This window comes from Lemur catta, chromosome 6 (assembly GCF_020740605.2).
Source record: "Lemur catta isolate mLemCat1 chromosome 6, mLemCat1.pri, whole genome shotgun sequence".
Lineage (NCBI taxonomy): Eukaryota > Metazoa > Chordata > Mammalia > Primates > Lemuridae > Lemur > Lemur catta.
In genome coordinates, this window is record NC_059133.1 from 58,844,233 (window position 1) to 58,863,257 (window position 19,025).

Here is a 19,025-nt window from a genome sequence, read left to right on the forward strand (position 1 = left end):
TTAACTAAAATCCTATGGACCCCTTACCGCTAGGTATGTCTTACTTAAAAAGGCGTCTCTACCTATGGTCTTTATAAGAGCATAGTCCCTCTGTCTCCATCTCCAAAGATGTTTGTGAGAGAACTAGTGGGATAAGACAACTAAGTACCCTTTAAGCTCAATGTCTTATGTGTGTCATGAGGGAGGTATGCACAAGTTCTAGAGGAACTCTGCCACTATGAACATGAACAAGCTTTATCACCTTTCTGGATCTCAATTTCCTCATTGTTAAAAACAATGAAGATGGTAGCCTGAAAAGGGACTCTGAAGTTAAATGAAAGGCGAGTTGAATTTTGGTTCCATCCTTTTAACTATGTGGCCTTTAAAGGCATAATCTTTCTGGGTCACAATCTCCTTTTTAGTAAAATGGAGATAATACCCACCTCATACTGTTGTGAGAAATAAGTAAAATAACGTAGATTAAGTGTCCAGTCCAGAGTTGGGCACTTAGATTCTCAATGTATAAGTAACTGCAGCTCAAAGATTCTGGCCTACCACCATTGGTCTGATTGTTAGTTGGGGTTCCATTCTGTGAGTGGAGAGCCCTCTAGTGTTCATTTGGTGGGTTACTCCCAATAGATCTCAGACTTCTTTCCATATAGTTCCCTCTGGGTTCTGTAGACGTGAGAAGGTGAGAGGCTGCAGAATTCTAAGAGCAGAAGCGTGCGTCTCTTAGGGTTACTTTGGGCCATTGTGCATGATGCTCAGGGATTTAAGATTATTTGAGTCTATCCCGACGCTCTGCTGGAGACCTGAAAGCATATTCAGAGAGAAAAGCCAGACTTACAGCCATGCAAGATTGAGACAACAAAGCAGATGATGGGAAAATGGGAAGGGAGGCACTAGATACTTCTGCTTAACTAAACCATTCTAGCAGTTGCAGTGTTTTGTTTGTTTTGTTTTGAGGGGAAGAATTATGAGCCCACAAGACCAAAGAGAAACAAAGTGAACATACGACTTGGGGTAGAAAAGCTCAGTGGAGGATTGAAGTAGGGAACAAGGAAGAAGAAAGCAAGAATATCAAAATAGCCCAATAACTGGCCAGATCCCAACGGTCAAGAAATTTAGAAAGCCAGGGTCTTATCTGGAATGTTGAGAAAACAGGTGTCAGAGCCCAGGAGATACTGTCCTTCCGGAGAACTTTGGAATCCATTGTGTGGGCTCATTCTGAGTTGTCACAATAACTGGGGGTTGTTATGGCATTCACCTCGCTGTGGGGCCAAGGTTGCTTAAATGTCCTCCTAAGCCTGGGATAGTTCCGCGCAAGGGAGAATTGTGCCACCCTCATTGTTAAATACTAGGCTTCTTCTGTAACCTAATCTTTACTTTGTCCAACTGTAAAACGGGGTTAATAATCTATCTCAAAGTATTTTTGTAAAAACTCTTTTCTACAAACGGTATTTATTGTTGTTCCTGCAGTTGTTAATTATAATTACGTGCTATAGATATCTAAAGAAGCTCTTAAATTCCTCCGTTATAAGCCACGGGCCACGACAGTCATTAACTGTCGTTTCTAGGACCAGCAGATTCCCGGAAGACTCCGCAGCGGCGGCCCTCACACGGGAAGACCTGCCCACGGAAAACTCTTCCTCCCACGGACGCAAACGTTTGGTGAACCACATTGCCCAGCAGACCACGCGGCGGGAGGGCCGGCGCTCGTGCCGTGCATTCTGGGATTGGTAGTTTTCAGGCCTCGCCGTCGGCCTGTGCCACCCAGCACTGGGAACTCGCCTTCCCAGCTTGCAGGGCGGCCGGGGGCGCAGCTTGGTGATCAGGAAATGGGAAAGATGGCGACTGCTCGGCGACGTTGAGGCCGCGTTGGGCGGTTCAGACTCAGGGTGGTGAGTCCTAAGCGGTGGAGGCGCCTCCCAGGAGCTTGCAGAGAGGGCGAGAGTGGGGGCTTGGCGGTGGCCCTTGCCTGCGGGACGAGGCAGGAAAGGATGTCTCAGGAAAGGGGCATGAACCCGGGAAGCTCTGGCGGGCAGGAGTGAAGGGGCACGGGCCCCAGGGGGAGGGTTGGCTCCTGGGGGCATAGGCCACGTCCCTGGACGGTATTACTCTTCCAGGCCTCTGCCCATGGCACAGTGCCTGTGATATCCCCAGTCTGACCTTATTCTTTCATGCTTCAGGTAGCCTTTGCTCTAGCCAAACTGGAACTCTGGCTTTTCTTCTAGAACCAGTCTGTGCTTTCCCGCCTCTGTGCCGCCTGTGTTATTTCTTTTGCTGGAATGACTTCTTTTCCGCATCCTCAATTATAGATATTCAGATTCTACCTATACTTAAAGGCTCAAGAGCCAGCCACTTCCTCTACGGAGCTTTCCAAATCACCTTTTACAAATGAAAGGAAACTCCTTTGAACTTCCGTGTAATACTTCATCTGAGCTTTGGTACACATCTTGGTATGTTTCATATCCCCATTGTTCTAAAAGCTTCCTATTGTAATTCACGTAGCGTCCAGCACTGTGCCTTGCATATAGTAGGTGGTTGATAAATACTTCATTGAGTGAAAACAAGAATCTGCCCCTATCCTACAAGAACTGAGAATTTAAAGATCCGGACATTTGAGAGGAAGGCTGCTGGAAAACATGGCCAGAGTCAGCCTGGTTATTTGGCCCTTGTGATGAGTATAACTGTAATAAAAGTTGCCGATATTTACTGTTTTGTTATTCTCACTTTTCATCTTCTTCCAAACTCTCTCCACTCAGGCTTCTACTCCCTCCATGCCACTGAAACAGCTCTTGTCAACGTCACCAATAATCTCCATTTTTCCAAATGCAGTGATCACTTCTCTATCCCCTAGTCTTTCTCCACTTCAGTGGTACTTAACACAGTTGACCACTCTCTCCTTGAAACACATTTTTGGCTTCTGTGTTGCCATACTTTACTTCTCTTTCTCCTTTCGCACCGGCTGCTGCTACTTTCCAGGCTTTTTGTCTGGCTCATCCTGTGCCTAACTCCTGTTAAACTGTTCCAGAGCTCAATCCTCAGTCTTCTTCTCTTCTATTTTTTTCCTTTATTCTAACTACTTAGGTGATATCATCTAGTGCCCCATGGCTTCAAAAGCCATCTATGTATTGGTGACTCAAATTTTTGTCTCTAGACTTTCTCCCCTGAATTCCAGATTTGCATTTCCATCTGCCTTCCTGGAATATGCACTTGGTTGTCTTATTGACATCTCACACTCAACCTGGCCAAAATGAATTTTTTTTTTTTTTTTTTGAGACAAGAGTCTCACTTTATTGCCCGGGCTAGAGTGAGTGCCATGGCGTCAACATAGCTCACAGCAACCTCAAACTCCTGGGCTCAAGGGATCCTACTGCCTCAGCCTCCCAAGTAGCTGGGACTACAGGCATGCGCCACCATGGCCGGCTAATTTTTTTTTATATATATATTTTTAGTTGTTTGGCTAATTTCTTTCTATTTTTAGTAGAGACGGGGTCTCACTCTTGCTCAGGCTGATCTCGAACTCCTGACCTTGAGCAATCCACCCGCCTCGGCCTCCCAGAGTGCTAGGACTACAGGCGTGAGCCACCACGCCAGGCCTCAAAATGAAATTTTGATTTCCTTTTAAATCTGTTCTATTTCACAAAGGAACCTTATATGCAAAGCAACCCCCAAATGCAGAAGGAACTGAGAGGCCAAAGAACGAGGCAGACAAATCCAGTTTGTTGGTATAGGGTGTTTTACTGGGAAACTTAAGGACAGAAGCGTGGTCTCGGACAGCCACAGAAAAGGTGGATCTCTGCGCCATTACCCCACCAGACCTGGAATTTGTATACTATAGCAAAAGGTTGTAAGTGCTTCTGAGGGAAGGTGTAGGAATTTGTTTAAGGGCAGGGTTTACAATAAGTATGCATTTATGATAATTGACCTGAGGGGGGGATTTATAGTAAGTACATGCTCTTACACAAGGAACAATAGATAAACTGGAAATCTGAGGCATTCCTAGGACTGGGGTTAATCAGAAGTCAGCATAGTGGATTAGCATCCAAGATGGAGTTACTTTAGCCCTTAAATGTCCCTTCCCGGCCAGGCGAGGTGGCTCAGGACTGTAATCCTAGCACTCTGGCAGGCCGAGGTGGGAGGATCACTTGAGCTCAGGAGTTCGAGACCAATCTGAGCAAGAGCGAGACACCGTCTCTACTAAAAATAGAAAGATTAGCCGAGTGCAGTGGTGTATGCCTGTAGTCTCAGCTACTTGGGAGACTGAAGCAGGAAGATCACTTGAGCCCAGGAGTTTGAGGTTGCAGTGAGCTATGACGACGATGTTGCACTCTAGCCGGGGCAACAGAGCGAGACTCTGTCTCCAAAAAAATCAGTCAATCAATCAATCAGTCAATCTCCCTTCCCCAGTCTTCTCCAGTTGGTTTGCTAATGATGCCACAAACTATTAGATTTCTCAAGCCATAAATTTAGGAGCTGTCTTTGCATCCCCTCTTTCTCTTTTTCCCTTCATCAGTATTGTCAGCTCTGCCTCTAGAATGTACCCTGAAGATACCTACTTTTTTCCATCTCTGTTGCCACCTTCCTAGAACAAGCCATTGTCATCTCTTGCCTAGATTACTATAAAAGACTCTGAGTGGTTGTTTTTACTCTTGCCTCCCTACTATATATTTTCTTGCAAGACATCAAAGTACTTCTTTTAAAATGTAAAATTAGATTATACCACTTCCTGTGTGTTTGTTTGTTTCTTTCTTTATTTTTTAGAGACAGAGTCTTGCTCTGTCGCCCAGGTTGGAGTGCAGTGGTGTGATCACACCTCACTGCAATCTCAAACTCCTAGGCTCAAGCAATCCTCCTGCCTCAGCCTCCTGAGTAGTTGGGACTACAGGCATGCACCACCACACCCAACTAATATTTTAGAAAATTTTTTGTGTGACAGGGTCTCGCTATGTTGTCTAGGCTGGTCTCAAACTCCTGGCCTCAAGTGATCCTTCTATCTCTGCCTCCCAAAGTACTGGGATTATAGGTGGAAGCCACCATGGCTGGCCTATCTATTTATTTTTGGGGATGAGGTTTTGCTCTGTTGCCAAGTACAGTGGCATCATAACTCACTGCAACCTTAGATTCCTGGGCTCAAGCCATCCTCCTGCCTCAGCCTCCTGAGTAGCTGGGACTACAGGCATGTACCATCATGCCCGGCTAATTTTTTCTATACATTTTTAGTTGTCTAGCTAATTTCTTTCTACTTTTTTAGTAGAGACGGGGTCTTGCTCTTGCTCAGGCTGGTCTCAAACTCCTGAGCTCAGAGGATCCACCTGCCCCGGCCTTGCAGAGTACTAGGATGACAGGTGTGAGCCACCGCACCCTGCCTCAGACTGGTCTTAAACTCCTGGCCTCAAGTGATCCTCCTGCCTTGGTCTCCCAAAGGATTACAGCTATGAGGCACTGCATCTGGCCCACTTTCTGTTTAAAGCCTTTCTGAGGTTCCCATTACAGTTAAAATCCAAGTTCCTTTACTCTGACCTGTAACACATTTTCATGATCTGACTTCTGTGTACCTCACTGAACTCATCTTGAATCAGTCTTCACTGTGGATCAGTGCTGCTCAACCACACAAATCTGGCAAATGTGCTAAGCTAGTTCCTGCCCCAGTGCCTTAGTACTTGTTGCTCCTTCTACCTAATAAGTATTTCCCTGATCTTTGCATGGCTCTCTTTCCCATCATTTAAGTTACAGCTTAAAGGTCAACTAAAAATTCTTCCCTGACCATGTTCTTGTTCATACCTCTACCCATCCTATCACCTTTATTCTTTTCATTAGTGTTCATTACTATTTGAAATTCTCTCTGCTACACTAGAATTAGGCTTCATGAAACCAGAGACTTTGTTTACTGCTCTATCTCCAGTAACTACAATAATTTCTGGCACATTGTAGGTGCTCAATGAATATTTGTTGGAAGAATAACTGATGTCCAGGATGGTTTATAGGAAAAATAGCCTTTCTTTTGGATTGTTTTCTTAGGGCTGTAAGTGGAAGACATAAAAGTATTTCTATGTCATATGCATGATGTGCTGATGTAAGACAGTCATTTCTTGGGGTAATTGTGAGATGAAATGGGTTATACCCACCTTTTTTTTTTTTTTCTTTGAGATAAGGTCTCTCTTGGTTGTGTGGGCTAGAGTGCAGGAGACTCATAGTTCACTACAACCTCAAACTCCTGGGCTCAAAGGGATCTTCCTGCCTCAGCCTCCTGAGTAGTTGGGACTACAGATGCACCACCACATCCAGCTAATTTTTCTATTTTTTGTAAAGACAGGGTCTCACTCTTCCTCAGGTTGGTCTTGAACTCCTGGCCTCAAGCAGACCTCCCACTAAGGCCTCCCACAGTGCTAGGATTATAGGCAGGCGCTGCCTCGCCTGGCCTGTCCCCACATTTTGAATGTGTTTCTTGTTCATTCTTTTCTCATCTTTATACATTCTTTCTTCTTAAGGATATATGGCAGGGAATGGCATGGGAAGGAGGGGTTGTAAACTAAACATAAGGGAACAATTCCAGCAGAACCATTTGGGGATAAAGGAGTTCTGAGAAATGTATCCCAAGTCTTAGGGATGATGGGTTGCTGTCATTTCAGCTCCTGGCTGAATTAAATTTCATAGTCCAAGGAACAGTTGACAGCATGACAATGGTGTTCAGCGTCCTCCTCAAACCTTTCATGAGGCTGGATAATATAGACGATTGAGGCTGTGAAAATCTGAGTAGGGAATGTCAGGACTTCTGCAGTCTCTAGTTTTTGGTACATTTCTTTTTAAAAATGTTTTATTTTGAAATAATTATAGATTTGCAGGAATTTCTTTTAATCCTAGTAAAAGTGTGTTTCTCCATTTAAATTAATTTTGTCCTTGTGGTGCTGATTATAATCCAAATCTTAAACTTCTTTTTCCTCTTTTGAGCTCGCTTTCATTTTTTTTTTTTTTTAAAGAGGCAGGGTCTTGCTCTGTCACCAAGCTTGGACTGCAGTGGTGCAATCGTAGTCCTTTGAGCTTTCTTTATGAGCTCAAGAGAATTTATCTCCCTTAGATGTATGTGTGTTGACTGATTTTGGTGAGCTTAGCTAGAAGGCCTAATAGGTTCTTAAGATAAGCAATATAGACTTCTTCCCTCCCTCTACTGGCCCCTTAAAAAAAAAAAAGAAAAGAAAAAGAAAAGATAAGCAATGTGAGATGTTTCTAGAAATAGTTGGTACACTATTCACTAATACTTCCTTTTTTTTTTAAGACTGGGTCTTGCTCTGTCACCTGGGCTGGAGTGCAGTGGCATCATCATAGCTCACTGCACCTCAAACTCCTGGGCTCAAGCAATCCTCCTGCCTCAGCCTCCTGAGTAGCTGGGACTACAGGCACGTGCCACCATGCCCAGCGAATTTTTTTCTGTTTTTTGTAGAGATGGGGTCTTGCTTTTGCTCAGGCTCTCCTTGAACTCCTGGCCTCAAGCAGTCCCCCCACCTTAGCCTCCCAAAGTGTTCGGATTATAGGCCTGAACCACTGCCCTGGCCTCCTTTCTTTTTTTTTTTTTTTTTTTTTTTTAAGAGAAGTGTCTCACTATTGCCCTGGCTGGAGTACAGTGGCATGATCATAACTCACTGCAGCCTCCAACTCCTAGGCTCAAGGGATCCTCCTGCCTCAGCCTCACAAAGTACTAGGATCACTAGGACTATAGCCACACCTGGCTAATTTAAATTTTTTTTTTTTTTTTTAGAGATGGGGTCTCAAGGTCTTGCTGTGTTGCTTAGGCTGGTCTCAAACTCCCAGCCTCAACGATTCTCCTGCCTCAGCCTCCTAAAGTGTTGGGATTACGGGTGTGAGCCACTGCACCTGGCCTTACTAACACTTCTTTTAATACTCTTTTGCAGTTTAATTACAAAAATATGGTATATTCATTGTACATATTTAAAGATGAATATATAGAAAGGAATCACAGGGAGATAGTATAGTATAGTGAGTAACGACAAGCCTTTGCAGCCAGACTGCCTGTGTGTCCTCAGGCACATTACTTTGTGTACCTAAGCTTGAGCTTTCTCATCTATACAGTAGGCATACTAATATGTCCACCTCAGCGTTGTTTTGAGATTAAGGTATTATATATAAACAGTTTAGAGCAGTACCTAGTATGTAAGTACTCTTCTTACCCATAACAGATGGCAGGAGAGCTGGCTGAGAAAAAAGACCGTGATGCCTCACCTTCCAAGGAGGAAAGGAAGCGATCTCGGACTCCTGACAGAGAGCGGGAAAGAGACCGGGACCGGAAGTCTTCCCCATCCAAAGATAGGAAGCGGCATCGTTCCAGGGATCGGCGTCGAGGAGGCAGCCGCTCCCGCTCCCGTTCCCGTTCCAAGTCGACAGAAAGGTAAAGTAACTTTGTGTGTCTGTTACGTGGGAAGGGAGTGTACATTTGAAACTTACTCATTCTTGCTCTCTCTGATGTCTCCAGTATTAGATGTCTGCTTTTCATACATCAATCCACCCCTAGCCCAGTTGGACCTGCAGGTGTTTTAAGTTTTCCTCAGTGACCCAGCTCTTAAGGATTAAGAGGGAACTTGTAAGATGAAGGTCCAGATGATGAAGGAAGATAGTTCATCTGTTCACACAGTCCATGGCTTATCACTGCCATTAATACTTAGTAGTACATCTCTGATCCGTAAGACCTCAGAATTCCCTCATAACTTTCCTGGGAAACACATTCCCCAATTTATAAAACATTACTTTGGGGAGAAGACAACATGGGAACCTTCTCAGGGCTGCGCTGAAGCAAGATACTGCAAATATCAAGTGATTTTTTAAATTCGCTGTCTCCCAGAGAACGACGGCACAAAGAACGAGAACGGGATAAGGAGCGGGATCGGAATAAGAAGGACCGAGATCGAGACAAGGATGGGCACAGACGGGACAAGGACCGTAAACGATCCAGGTACCTGAGGGAATGAGAGTGGACTTTAGGGGAATACTCCCATCTCTCCATCTCTTCCTCTCTGCATCTGAACTGCTCAGCTGCACAGGAAAGTAAATTTCTCCTCACTGATCCTGTTCGTAGTTGTTGCAGAGCTGTCCTTTTTAGAAAGCACAAATCTTTCTTAGAAAGTATGATAGTTATTGAAGTCGAAAGCCTTTGAGGCTCAACTTGTTCTTACAATTAATTAATTAATTGATTAATTTTTTGAAATGACAACTGATGTTTGTTAAGATCTTATTATAAACCAGGCACTTTATGTTTAATGTTCTTAGAATTTAGAAATTAGTTTGGAAAGATTACTAGGCTACAAAATATTCCTTTAGCTCCACTGGATCATTGAATTTGCTATCCAGGATATGCAACATATATTTCTGGGAATAACTTAATGTCCTAGTGTCTTTTTTTTTTTTTTTTTTTTTGAGACAGAGTCTCACTCTGTTGCCCAGGCTAGAGTGCCATGGCGTCAGCCTAGCTCACAGCAACCGCAAACACCTGGGCTCAAGCCATCCTCCTGCCTCAGCCTCCCAAGTGGCTGGGACTACAGGCATGCACTACTATGCCCAGCTAATTTTTTCTATATATATTTTTAGTTGTCCATATAATTTCTTTTTATTTTTAGTAGAGATGGGGTCTCGTTCTTGTTCAGGCTGGTCTCGAACTGCTAAGCGCAAATGATCCACCTGCCTCGGCCTCTCAGAGTGATAGGATTACAGGTGTGAGCCACTGCACCTGGCCTGTCCTAGTGTCTTGATCTCTTTCCTCTGGAAACTTTTCTATGCAAAGCTCTTACCAGTCTCTGAAAGTGCAGGTTGAATTCAAGGCAAAGGATAGAGTACTCACAACAGAAACTCAGTGGGGTTATTTGAAATCTCCTGTACATTAAGCTTACAGCAGGTGTGGGAAAAGAATTGTTGGGACTGATAGGAAGGACAAATGGTGGGGAATGTGTATAGCAGTATCTCCTTGGCTTGTGGGCGTGACCATGTGGGCTAAATTCATTGTGTATTATACAGTTAAGGAGGATTTTTCTTTCAATATGCACTTGCTGTTTGGAGGAAATATTTTTGACTTCAGTAGTGAAGTCCCACTGCCCAGAAGAGGAGATTGGTCTCAGAATAGGAGATTTGGGTAGAATGGGGCCAAGAGAGGGCCATAATTAGGTTTCAGAGCAGGCAGAATGACCACGCCTGCTAAGAGAGCTTCAGGACATGATGGATCACCATCGGTCAGTCCTGTTGAGTCACGGGAAAACTTCCATCCTCTTTTTGGGACTCAACCTGAACCTCATCACGGGGCTGGGCTAAGACAGCGACATGGGCTTTTCTTGTTCCTTTTTCTTAAAGCCTATCTCCTGGCCGAGGAAAAGATTTTAAATCTCGGAAGGACAGAGACTCTAAGAAGGATGAAGAGGATGAACATGGTGATAAGAAGCCTAAGGTAAAGGAAAGAAAGGACTGTTTCATCTTACTTTTCAACTCAAGCCCTGCTTTGTTGATCTTTAAAGGGAGAGAGCCTTTATGACTGAAGTTCTGTGTTTTATCTTCAGGCCCAGCCATTATCCCTGGAGGAACTTTTGGCCAAGAAAAAGGCTGAGGAAGAAGCTGAGGCTAAGGTAAAAACTTGGGGATCTGTATTAGTCTGCTCAGGCTGCCATAACAAAATATCACAGACTGGGTGGCTCCAACAACACAAATTTACTTTCTCATGGTTCTGGAGGCTAGAAGTCTGAGATCGAGGTTGTCAGTTAGGTTGTTTCTTCTGAGGCCTCTATCCTTGGCCGTCTTCTTCCTCTGTCTTCACATGGTCTTCCTTCTGTGCAATAATGGTTATTTCAAAGGATATAGTACCAAGTATTGGAAATATCCAGTTAGCTGGGCCTCAGCATAGATTTGTCTGCCAAAACTATCTTAGGCTCTGAGCTGATCAAACAAATCATATTACAATTATGGTGAAAAGTGCTATAGTCTTTTAAAAAATGCAAAATAATTCTTAACATATTGGTTATTTCAAAAGTTCTGCTACATACTTCTTGGAAATATCCAGTTACCTGGGCCTAAACATAGATAAGTCTACCAAAACTGTTTTCGATTCTGAGCTGATGAATCAAATGATTCTTAAAATAATGGTGAAAAGTCCCGATCCTGTGCCCTTGGTGTCTCTGTGTGTGTCCAAATCCCCTCTTCTTATAAAGATAGATTGGATTAGGGCCCACCCTAATGGCCTCATTTTAACTTAATCACCTCTTTACTGGCTCTCTCCAAATGCAGTCACATTCTGAGGTATTGGGGGTTAGGGCTTTAACATGAATTTTTGGGGGGCACATAGTTCAGCCCATAACAGGGTTCTAGGCCTATTTGTGTTTTCCTCAGAAAGGTTATTGCCTGAGTAAGTATGGGCTCCCCACTGTCACCCCATCTATGATGTGATTGTGCCCTGCTCCCAGATCCTTTGTTTACAGTTCCAATCTGCTTTGTAGCCGAAGTTCCTCTCCAAAGCAGAACGAGAGGCTGAAGCTCTAAAGCGGCGGCAACAGGAGGTGGAAGAGCGGCAGAGGATGCTTGAAGAAGAGAGGAAGAAAAGGAAACAGTTCCAAGACTTGGGCAGGAAGATGTTGGGTTCGTTTTTCTACCCTGTATAGCCCCTAGATGGGGTAGGAAAGGGTGGGGTGGATTAGAGTGTCACTCAGGAGATATAGAAACCTGTTCGCTTGGGAATTTAGAAGAGAGAAGGATGAAGGATAACAGAAGTTTTTCTTTCTGTTAGATCTCCATTTCCCTTGTATCATAAATCTACCTCTTTTTTTTTTTTCTCATTTGGTGTCCCTCATCTGGATTCCCTCCATTCTCTCTCCTTTTTATTTCCGCTGAGCTCTTCTGCAGCTTTGCTTTTTTTTTGTCTGCAGAAGACCCTCAGGAACGGGAACGTCGGGAACGCAGAGAGAGAATGGAGCGGGAGACCAATGGAAATGAGGATGAGGAAGGGCGGCAGAAGATCCGGGAGGAGAAGGATAAGAGCAAGGAACTGCATGCCATTAAGGTGCAGGCCTTGGCTCTGTCTTCACTTCCCCCACATACAAAAAAATGAGCTTTAGTTATTTGGCCATTCTGATGTCTGCATGTGAGAGTTGGGCCTAGAGGTTGATGTGCTTTGTGTTCTCTCTCTGAGCAGGAGCGTTATCTTGGTGGCATCAAAAAGCGGCGCAGAACGAGGCATCTCAATGACCGAAAGTTTGTCTTTGAGTGGGATGCATCTGAGGACACATCCATTGACTACAACCCCCTGTGAGTGGCTTCAGGCCTGAGTGCTAAGTCTTACGTTAGGCAATCCTAGAGAGAGCTGGTGACTACAGAGGTAGGAGAAGTAAGATGAGCTGGGATGGGAAAATTGGTAGACTAGTATTCAGCCAGCCCTCTGGGTGAGGAAAGACCCTGGCCAGGAAGGACAACTGTTACATATTGCTAGTCTGCCCTTGGCTCTTACTGCTGTAACAGTTCCTTCTCTTTTTCCTTCCCCTGTCTCAATCCCAGGTACAAAGAACGGCACCAGGTGCAGTTGTTGGGGCGAGGCTTCATTGCAGGCATTGACCTAAAGCAGCAGAAACGAGAGCAGTCACGTTTCTATGGAGACCTAATGGAGAAGAGACGAACACTGGAAGAAAAGGAGCAAGAGGAGTGAGTGAGCATGGCTAGGGGTGGTTGGGCAGAGTCCAGAGTCTTTGCAGAAAGGAGTTGGAGGGTACTGATTCCACTTATTCCTCACATCCTGCATCAGGGCAAGACTCCGCAAACTTCGTAAAAAGGAAGCCAAGCAGCGCTGGGATGATCGTCATTGGTCCCAGAAGAAGTTAGATGAGATGACAGACAGGGACTGGCGGATCTTCCGTGAGGACTACAGCATCACCACCAAAGGTGGCAAGATCCCCAATCCCATTCGATCCTGGAAAGACTCTTCTCTGCCCCCACACATCTTGGAGGTCATTGATAAGTGTGGCTACAAGGTAAGAAGAGGCAGATTGGCTCAGGAGACCTGACATGTTCCTACATTCTGGGGGATACAAACTTAGTTTGCGAATAGAGAACTTTGTTTCTTGACTATTTGGTGCCTTCTCTGCCAGTGGGCACCAAGCTGACTTTTTGGTAGAAGTGTTAGACTCTTTGGTAGAAGTCTATCACTTTTTGGTAGAAGTGTTGGCCTTTAGTGATCATGTTTCTTCTTAGGTCCCCATTCCTGTGAACTATACTTGGTGTCCTCCCATTGTGCTAGCATATGTGCTCACTTTGTCATCAGTAGCTCAGGTAGTATAACTCTGCCTGTACCCATTACTCTTTCTCTGGGTCACTGCAGGAACCAACACCCATCCAGCGTCAGGCAATTCCCATTGGGCTACAGAATCGTGACATCATTGGTGTGGCTGAGACTGGCAGTGGCAAGACAGCAGCCTTCCTCATCCCATTGCTGGTCTGGATCACCACACTTCCCAAAATTGACAGGTAATGTCAGCTGGCACCAGTTGGAGTGGGTTTGGCTGGGTAGGAAACGTGGAAGTGGCAAATGAGTATTTGGTTTTCTTTTTAACTCTATAATCAGAAGCTCGCTTCTTTATTCTGGGTTGGATATTAGGGAATAATTGGATTATCATATCAAAGAAGTATATGATTTTGTTGCTGGCAAGGATCACACCTTGAAGAACTTTGCTATCCTGGAGTTTCTGATTTTTAAGTGGGATCATTGCATCCTCTTCCTCCCACCCTCTGCATTCCCATAGTTCCCCTTAAGAGTGACTTTGTCTTGCTCCTGTTTGTGGTTGGATAAGAACCAAAGCTCATGAAGTTGTGGAATGCCCCATTTACCACAGGATCGAAGAGTCAGACCAGGGCCCTTATGCCATCATCCTGGCTCCCACTCGTGAGTTGGCTCAGCAGATTGAGGAAGAAACCATCAAGTTTGGGAAACCGCTAGGCATCCGCACTGTGGCTGTCATTGGTGGCATCTCCAGAGAAGACCAGGGCTTCAGGCTGCGCATGGGTTGTGAGGTTTGTTTCCTTAGCCAACAGCCAGCCTGCTGTATGGGAAGGCTTTGGGGCTCTGTTTCTAGTTTCTGGAATAGATGTGCAGCAAAATGAAGAAAGGGCTTGGTTTATATATATGTGTGTGCTACTATTGAAAACATAAGCACGAGGGTTTATGCCACACACAATATATATCATATAGCTCACAGCAGGCATATGTTAGTAATATTTCCTTTTTAAAGATGAAGCTGAGGTTCAGGTTAATAACTTGCCTGAACTCACACACAGCTGGCAATGTGGTTCATATCCAAAGCCCGTGCTCTTAATTACTATGCCAGACTGTGTCATTGACTCTGTACATTGCCTTCATCTCAGGAAAGGGAAGAAAAGCTTTTTACAAGAAGTCTGCTATAGGAATTGAATCTTCTGCAGACTTCTCAGTATAATCCCTTTAGACAACCACCTCCACAGTATCCCTGTCTCTCTCCTATCTAAGAAAGTTCCTTCTGATTTTGGCCTCCACTGTCTAATCCCTGGACCTTACTCAGAGACCTCATTTCAGTCCTAAGAAATCCAAGGTAGCAGTAAGTGATTTCATACCAGTTCTCAGGAACCTTCACTGCTAAACATAACTGGAGGTTGTTATGTAACTAACCAAATTTGTTAGTACTGGAGATCTGTTGTCCAAGTGGGTGGATAGTTCACAGGAGAGAAAAGAAGAGGGTACCTTCTGGGGCCATTTATGGTTATACTGTACTCCCAGATTGTGATTGCAACCCCCGGACGTTTGATTGATGTGCTGGAGAACCGCTACCTGGTGCTGAGCCGCTGTACCTATGTGGTTCTGGATGAGGCAGACAGGATGATTGACATGGGCTTTGAGCCAGATGTGCAGAAGATCCTGGAGCACATGCCTGTCAGCAACCAGAAGCCAGACACGGATGAGGCTGAGGACCCTGAGAAGATGTTGGCTAACTTTGAGTCAGGAAAACATAAGTACCGCCAAGTAAGGCTGCTTCCCTGGGTTGGGAAAAGTGGGACAAGTTCCCAGACTTGCTCTTGGACCCTTCTTGTCTTAGGTGGGCCCAGAGTACATATTTCCAGAATGGTGAGATGTGCCTAGGTACAGTCTTCTGGCAATCCTAGGGGTGGAGCCATTTGGCTTAGGCCTAGAAAAATGATTCCAAAGAATTGTGCTGCTGCCTGGACCAGAGGTGCTAGCAAATACTTTCAGCCCTTCCTGTCATCATAAGATGCAAAATGCCTTGATGAACAGGTACTGGGGAAAGGTGGGAAGGCAGAGGACACTTAATTCCTAAGGTGGTGGCTATTAAAGCTTACACCATGGCACATTTTATATTCTTTAGTCTGGGCTGAGCTGCCTGAGGTGACAGTGGGGTATGTGATTGTGTCTATGTGGGCACAGAGCTGAGCTTCCTGTTTTCGTAGACAGTCATGTTCACGGCCACCATGCCCCCAGCGGTGGAGCGTCTGGCCAGGAGCTATCTTCGTCGACCTGCTGTGGTATACATTGGCTCTGCAGGCAAGCCCCACGAACGTGTGGAACAGAAGGTCTTCCTCATGTCAGAGTCAGAAAAGAGGTATGGGGCAGCTGAGCCAGGGTAACAGGGTAGAGAAAGAAAGGGCTTTGAGAACTTCTTTTGACGTAAGCGGTGGCTGCAGGGCGATTGCTCTGCTGTGTTGGAGAGCCTCTGTTTCCTTAAACAGAATGCTGTGGGCATGGAAAAAGCTGGATTGATGTTCACAGGTCAGAGTTGGGCATTTCACTTGGAGTGGGAGGTTTTATGCATCTCATTTTTCTCCTTTTCCTCCTCTCCCCAGGAAAAAGCTGCTGGCAATCTTGGAGCAAGGCTTTGATCCACCCATCATCATTTTTGTCAACCAGAAGAAGGGCTGCGATGTGTTGGCCAAATCCCTGGAGAAGATGGGGGTGTGTTTTGCAGAAGAGAGCAAAATCTGGCCTCTGTGGCACTGCTTTCTGAAACTGTCAGGGCTCCTTAGGCTCCTGCTTTGAATTCTCACCCATTCTTTAACCTCTCCAGTATTCTACAAGGCAGGGCCAGAGGGAAAAGGGTGGTTTGAGGGGATAAGGAGAACTGGGTCAATTGCTAGGACTCCCTGTCCATTGCAGTAGTGCCAGCCAAAGCTGCCTTGGGTCTTCATCCAAGTGGGGCAGGGGCCAGGGAAAGGTTTTGAGACCCACATCCTGGCAGTGTGAGGATGTGGGATAGAGTGGGATGAGCTGTTTGTGTTTATATTTGTTTGGGAGAGGAGATGATGGGATCAAGAGGAAGGTACTGTTGATAAACAGTGTCCTTTACTCCTGATACTGGTGCTCGGGGGAAAGGGGGTGTTTTTGCCACTCAACTCTTCAACTTCCTTAAACTTTGTGATCCCTGCTTTCTACCCTGGTCTCTCCTCTTTATTCTTTTTGAGTACTCATCTGTCTGGCTCCACATCTCGCTGCCTGCTTTGCCTGTGACCTTACTCTGTCTATCCTCGCCACACTACACCCTGTTCTCTCTCGCCCTTTTCTTCAGCTCACCTGTTCTCTCTCTACTTTGAACTGTGCTCATTCTTTCTCTTGCCTCTTTGCCTTTCTCCTACCCTGCTGCTCTCTCCGACCCTACCTCTGCCCCCATTCCCTCTTAACTTCTGTGTCTTCATGGTCCCATTGCTCTTTCTTCACCTCTCCACTCTTCCAACAGTACAACGCTTGTACCTTGCACGGGGGAAAAGGCCAAGAGCAGCGAGAGTTTGCATTGTCCAACCTCAAGGCTGGGGCCAAGGATATTTTGGTGGCTACAGATGTGGCTGGTCGTGGTATCGACATCCAAGATGTATCTATGGTCGTCAACTATGATATGGCCAAAAATATTGAAGGTAAGTGCAGGGGAAAGCAGCTTTACTCCAGGGCAGTCGGGCTCCTTATGTCATCCCACTTGAAGCCAGGGTGCTGTACTTAGGAGGCTGCTGCTGCTGTCTCCCACAGCTCTGAGTCTGGGGTTGCTTGTCCCAATCAGAAGAGCTCCTGTCCTAAATTTATCTCACCTGGTTTGTTGTTCCAGCACCTGGGATAACACATCTGTCCTCAGGTGTGGAGAAGGATGGAGCTAGGCAACCCTGGGTCTTGGTGTGGTAGGATGACCACAATCAGTAGTGGCAGTGGGGAGACAGACACTGTGGAGAGTGTGGTGGGTGCTTTCAGGTTCACGCAGCACAAGGCGTATTTACTGCCCTTGGAGGGGCCGTGGGGAGGGCGCCTTTAGAAGTGGAGGCTTTAGACACTGCTCACCAGGGCATCTGGCCTGGCGCGAGTGATGTTCTTCTCACTCCCCAGATTACATCCACCGCATTGGCCGCACGGGACGCGCTGGCAAGAGTGGCGTGGCCATCACCTTCCTCACCAAAGAGGACTCTGCTGTGTTCTATGAGCTGAAGCAGGCCATCCTGGAAAGCCCAGTGTCTTCCTGCCCCCCAGAGCTGGCCAACCACCCAGATGCCCAGCATAAGCCAGGCACCATCCTCACCAAGAAGCGCCGGGAAGAGACCATCTTTGCCTGACAGCACTCTCTCACGGGTTCAAGGGCATGCTCTGAAGCTGCCTGATGCCTGTTCTTCACAACCCTCACATCCCCCTTTCCAGGTCCTCACTCTGGGGTTCTGGGGGCTTAGGAAACAATCAGACTCCCTGGCCCAGACTCTGAGGTCTGGAGGCCTGAGTGTGGGGCTGCAAAAGGAGAAGAAGATGCTGTAGGAGGCAGGGGAAGCAAGTTACTGCAGATTTTGGTCCAGCTCTGTCCCTCCGGGGGGCTTTGGGATTACACTGGGCCGAGGGCTCTTACCAGTTTATGGGGGCACTAGTTGGCATTACCCCCTGGACTGAACAAAAACCTGGCTGCCTATATGGGACCTTCTCCAGCTCAGACTTGACTGTGACTGTATAAACCACAGCAACACCATTGCCCTAGATGCCCTAGGAGATCTGGCACCATGAGGATTTTGGACCACGGAATCTTCCTGTCATTTGGACAGCTGTTTTCTCATTTGGATTATACAGTATGTGGAGAGCCTGTAGACCTGTGCATGGCCCCGTGCCAAGGGGTGCTGTGCACTCTAGGCATCCTCCCCCAGGGAATTTTTTTTAGTAGATGTGGGGACAGGGTGAGCTGACTGTGTCCATCTTTAAGTCACTGAGTGAAATCTCTGTTTTCTATTCTCTGAGAAGATAAGTTTGTATGTTCTGAGAATAAATACATAAATATTCAGGCTGCATCTAGTTCTAGCTAAACTCATCTCCTAGGTCCTTCCTGGCAGAGGACATGAGGGACAGCACTGGGCACGGTGGCTGGCTTGGAGAATGAAAGACAGTCACATCCAGAGAAGAGCCTAGGGTCTCAGCTGGTAGTCCTAGTCCATAGGTGGCACTTGAGGGGAAGTGGAAAAGCCATGGCAGCAGAACGATTTTGCATCTTCCCCCTCCTGCCGTAGCCTCACATAATTGTGGCCCTCGCCTGACACCCTCTAGGGAGCTTTGCGCAAGGAGGAGAAAGGAAAGCGGTTGTGAAATTTTGGCAGGTGAAGCACAGTCGGAACCACTTTTTCACACTGTTGCTGTGGCCTGACACTTGGTCTCAGTAACTGTGCGTGCTTCCCTAGTTGCTGGGTCCATTGCTCATGGGAGGGGATGGAGGAGGGGTGGGCAGCAGAGGCATCACAGGGCGCTGAGTTAGGTTGCGGTGAGAGGAATGGGTGAGGGCCTGGGTCCTCCCCTACATGCCTCTTATTCACATGCCCTGCCTTCCCCCTCAGAAAGAGCCAGGCAGGTACCCGGAATTCAAGTTGCAGCTATTTCCAGGGCCTTTTTGGCCTGAGGCAGGGACAGAGTAAAGTTGTGAACTCCTCTTCCCCATCTCCCAAAACAAGTCCCTGTTGAACGTCTCCCTCCAGACATCTGGGCATGAGGGGTGAGGGCCTGTGAGTACAGTGCCTCCCCCAGCTCTGCC

At 46.3% G+C, this 19,025-nt stretch overlaps 1 protein-coding gene across 1 annotated transcript; it reads left to right on the forward strand.

The window, feature by feature from the left end:
- Window positions 1-1,787: 1,787 nt before the first annotated feature.
- DDX23 (DEAD-box helicase 23) lies at window positions 1,788-18,287 on the forward strand. The gene is made up of 17 exons (XM_045555041.1): window positions 1,788-1,880; window positions 8,178-8,386; window positions 8,837-8,947; window positions 10,333-10,426; window positions 10,536-10,601; window positions 11,466-11,604; window positions 11,892-12,025; window positions 12,158-12,270; window positions 12,517-12,660; window positions 12,761-12,986; window positions 13,334-13,479; window positions 13,845-14,022; window positions 14,762-15,004; window positions 15,448-15,599; window positions 15,841-15,949; window positions 16,728-16,902; window positions 17,360-18,287. Exons 2-17 carry the CDS (start codon window positions 8,178-8,180, stop codon window positions 17,581-17,583), a joined length of 2,463 nt encoding a protein of 820 aa, XP_045410997.1. The 5' UTR covers window positions 1,788-1,880; the 3' UTR covers window positions 17,584-18,287.
- Window positions 18,288-19,025: the final 738 nt, after the last annotated feature.

Bases quoted from the DNA above. Each gene is read 5' to 3' on its own strand.
- DDX23 (XM_045555041.1), top strand. From the start codon at position 8,178: ATGGCAGGAGAGCTGGCTGAGAAAAAAGACCGTGATGCCTCACCTTCC. The intron at 8,387-8,836 runs GTAAAGTAACTT...GCTGTCTCCCAG, and splicing joins CGTTCCAAGTCGACAGAAAG to AGAACGACGGCACAAAGAAC. The intron at 13,480-13,844 runs GTAATGTCAGCT...CATTTACCACAG, and splicing joins ACACTTCCCAAAATTGACAG to GATCGAAGAGTCAGACCAGG.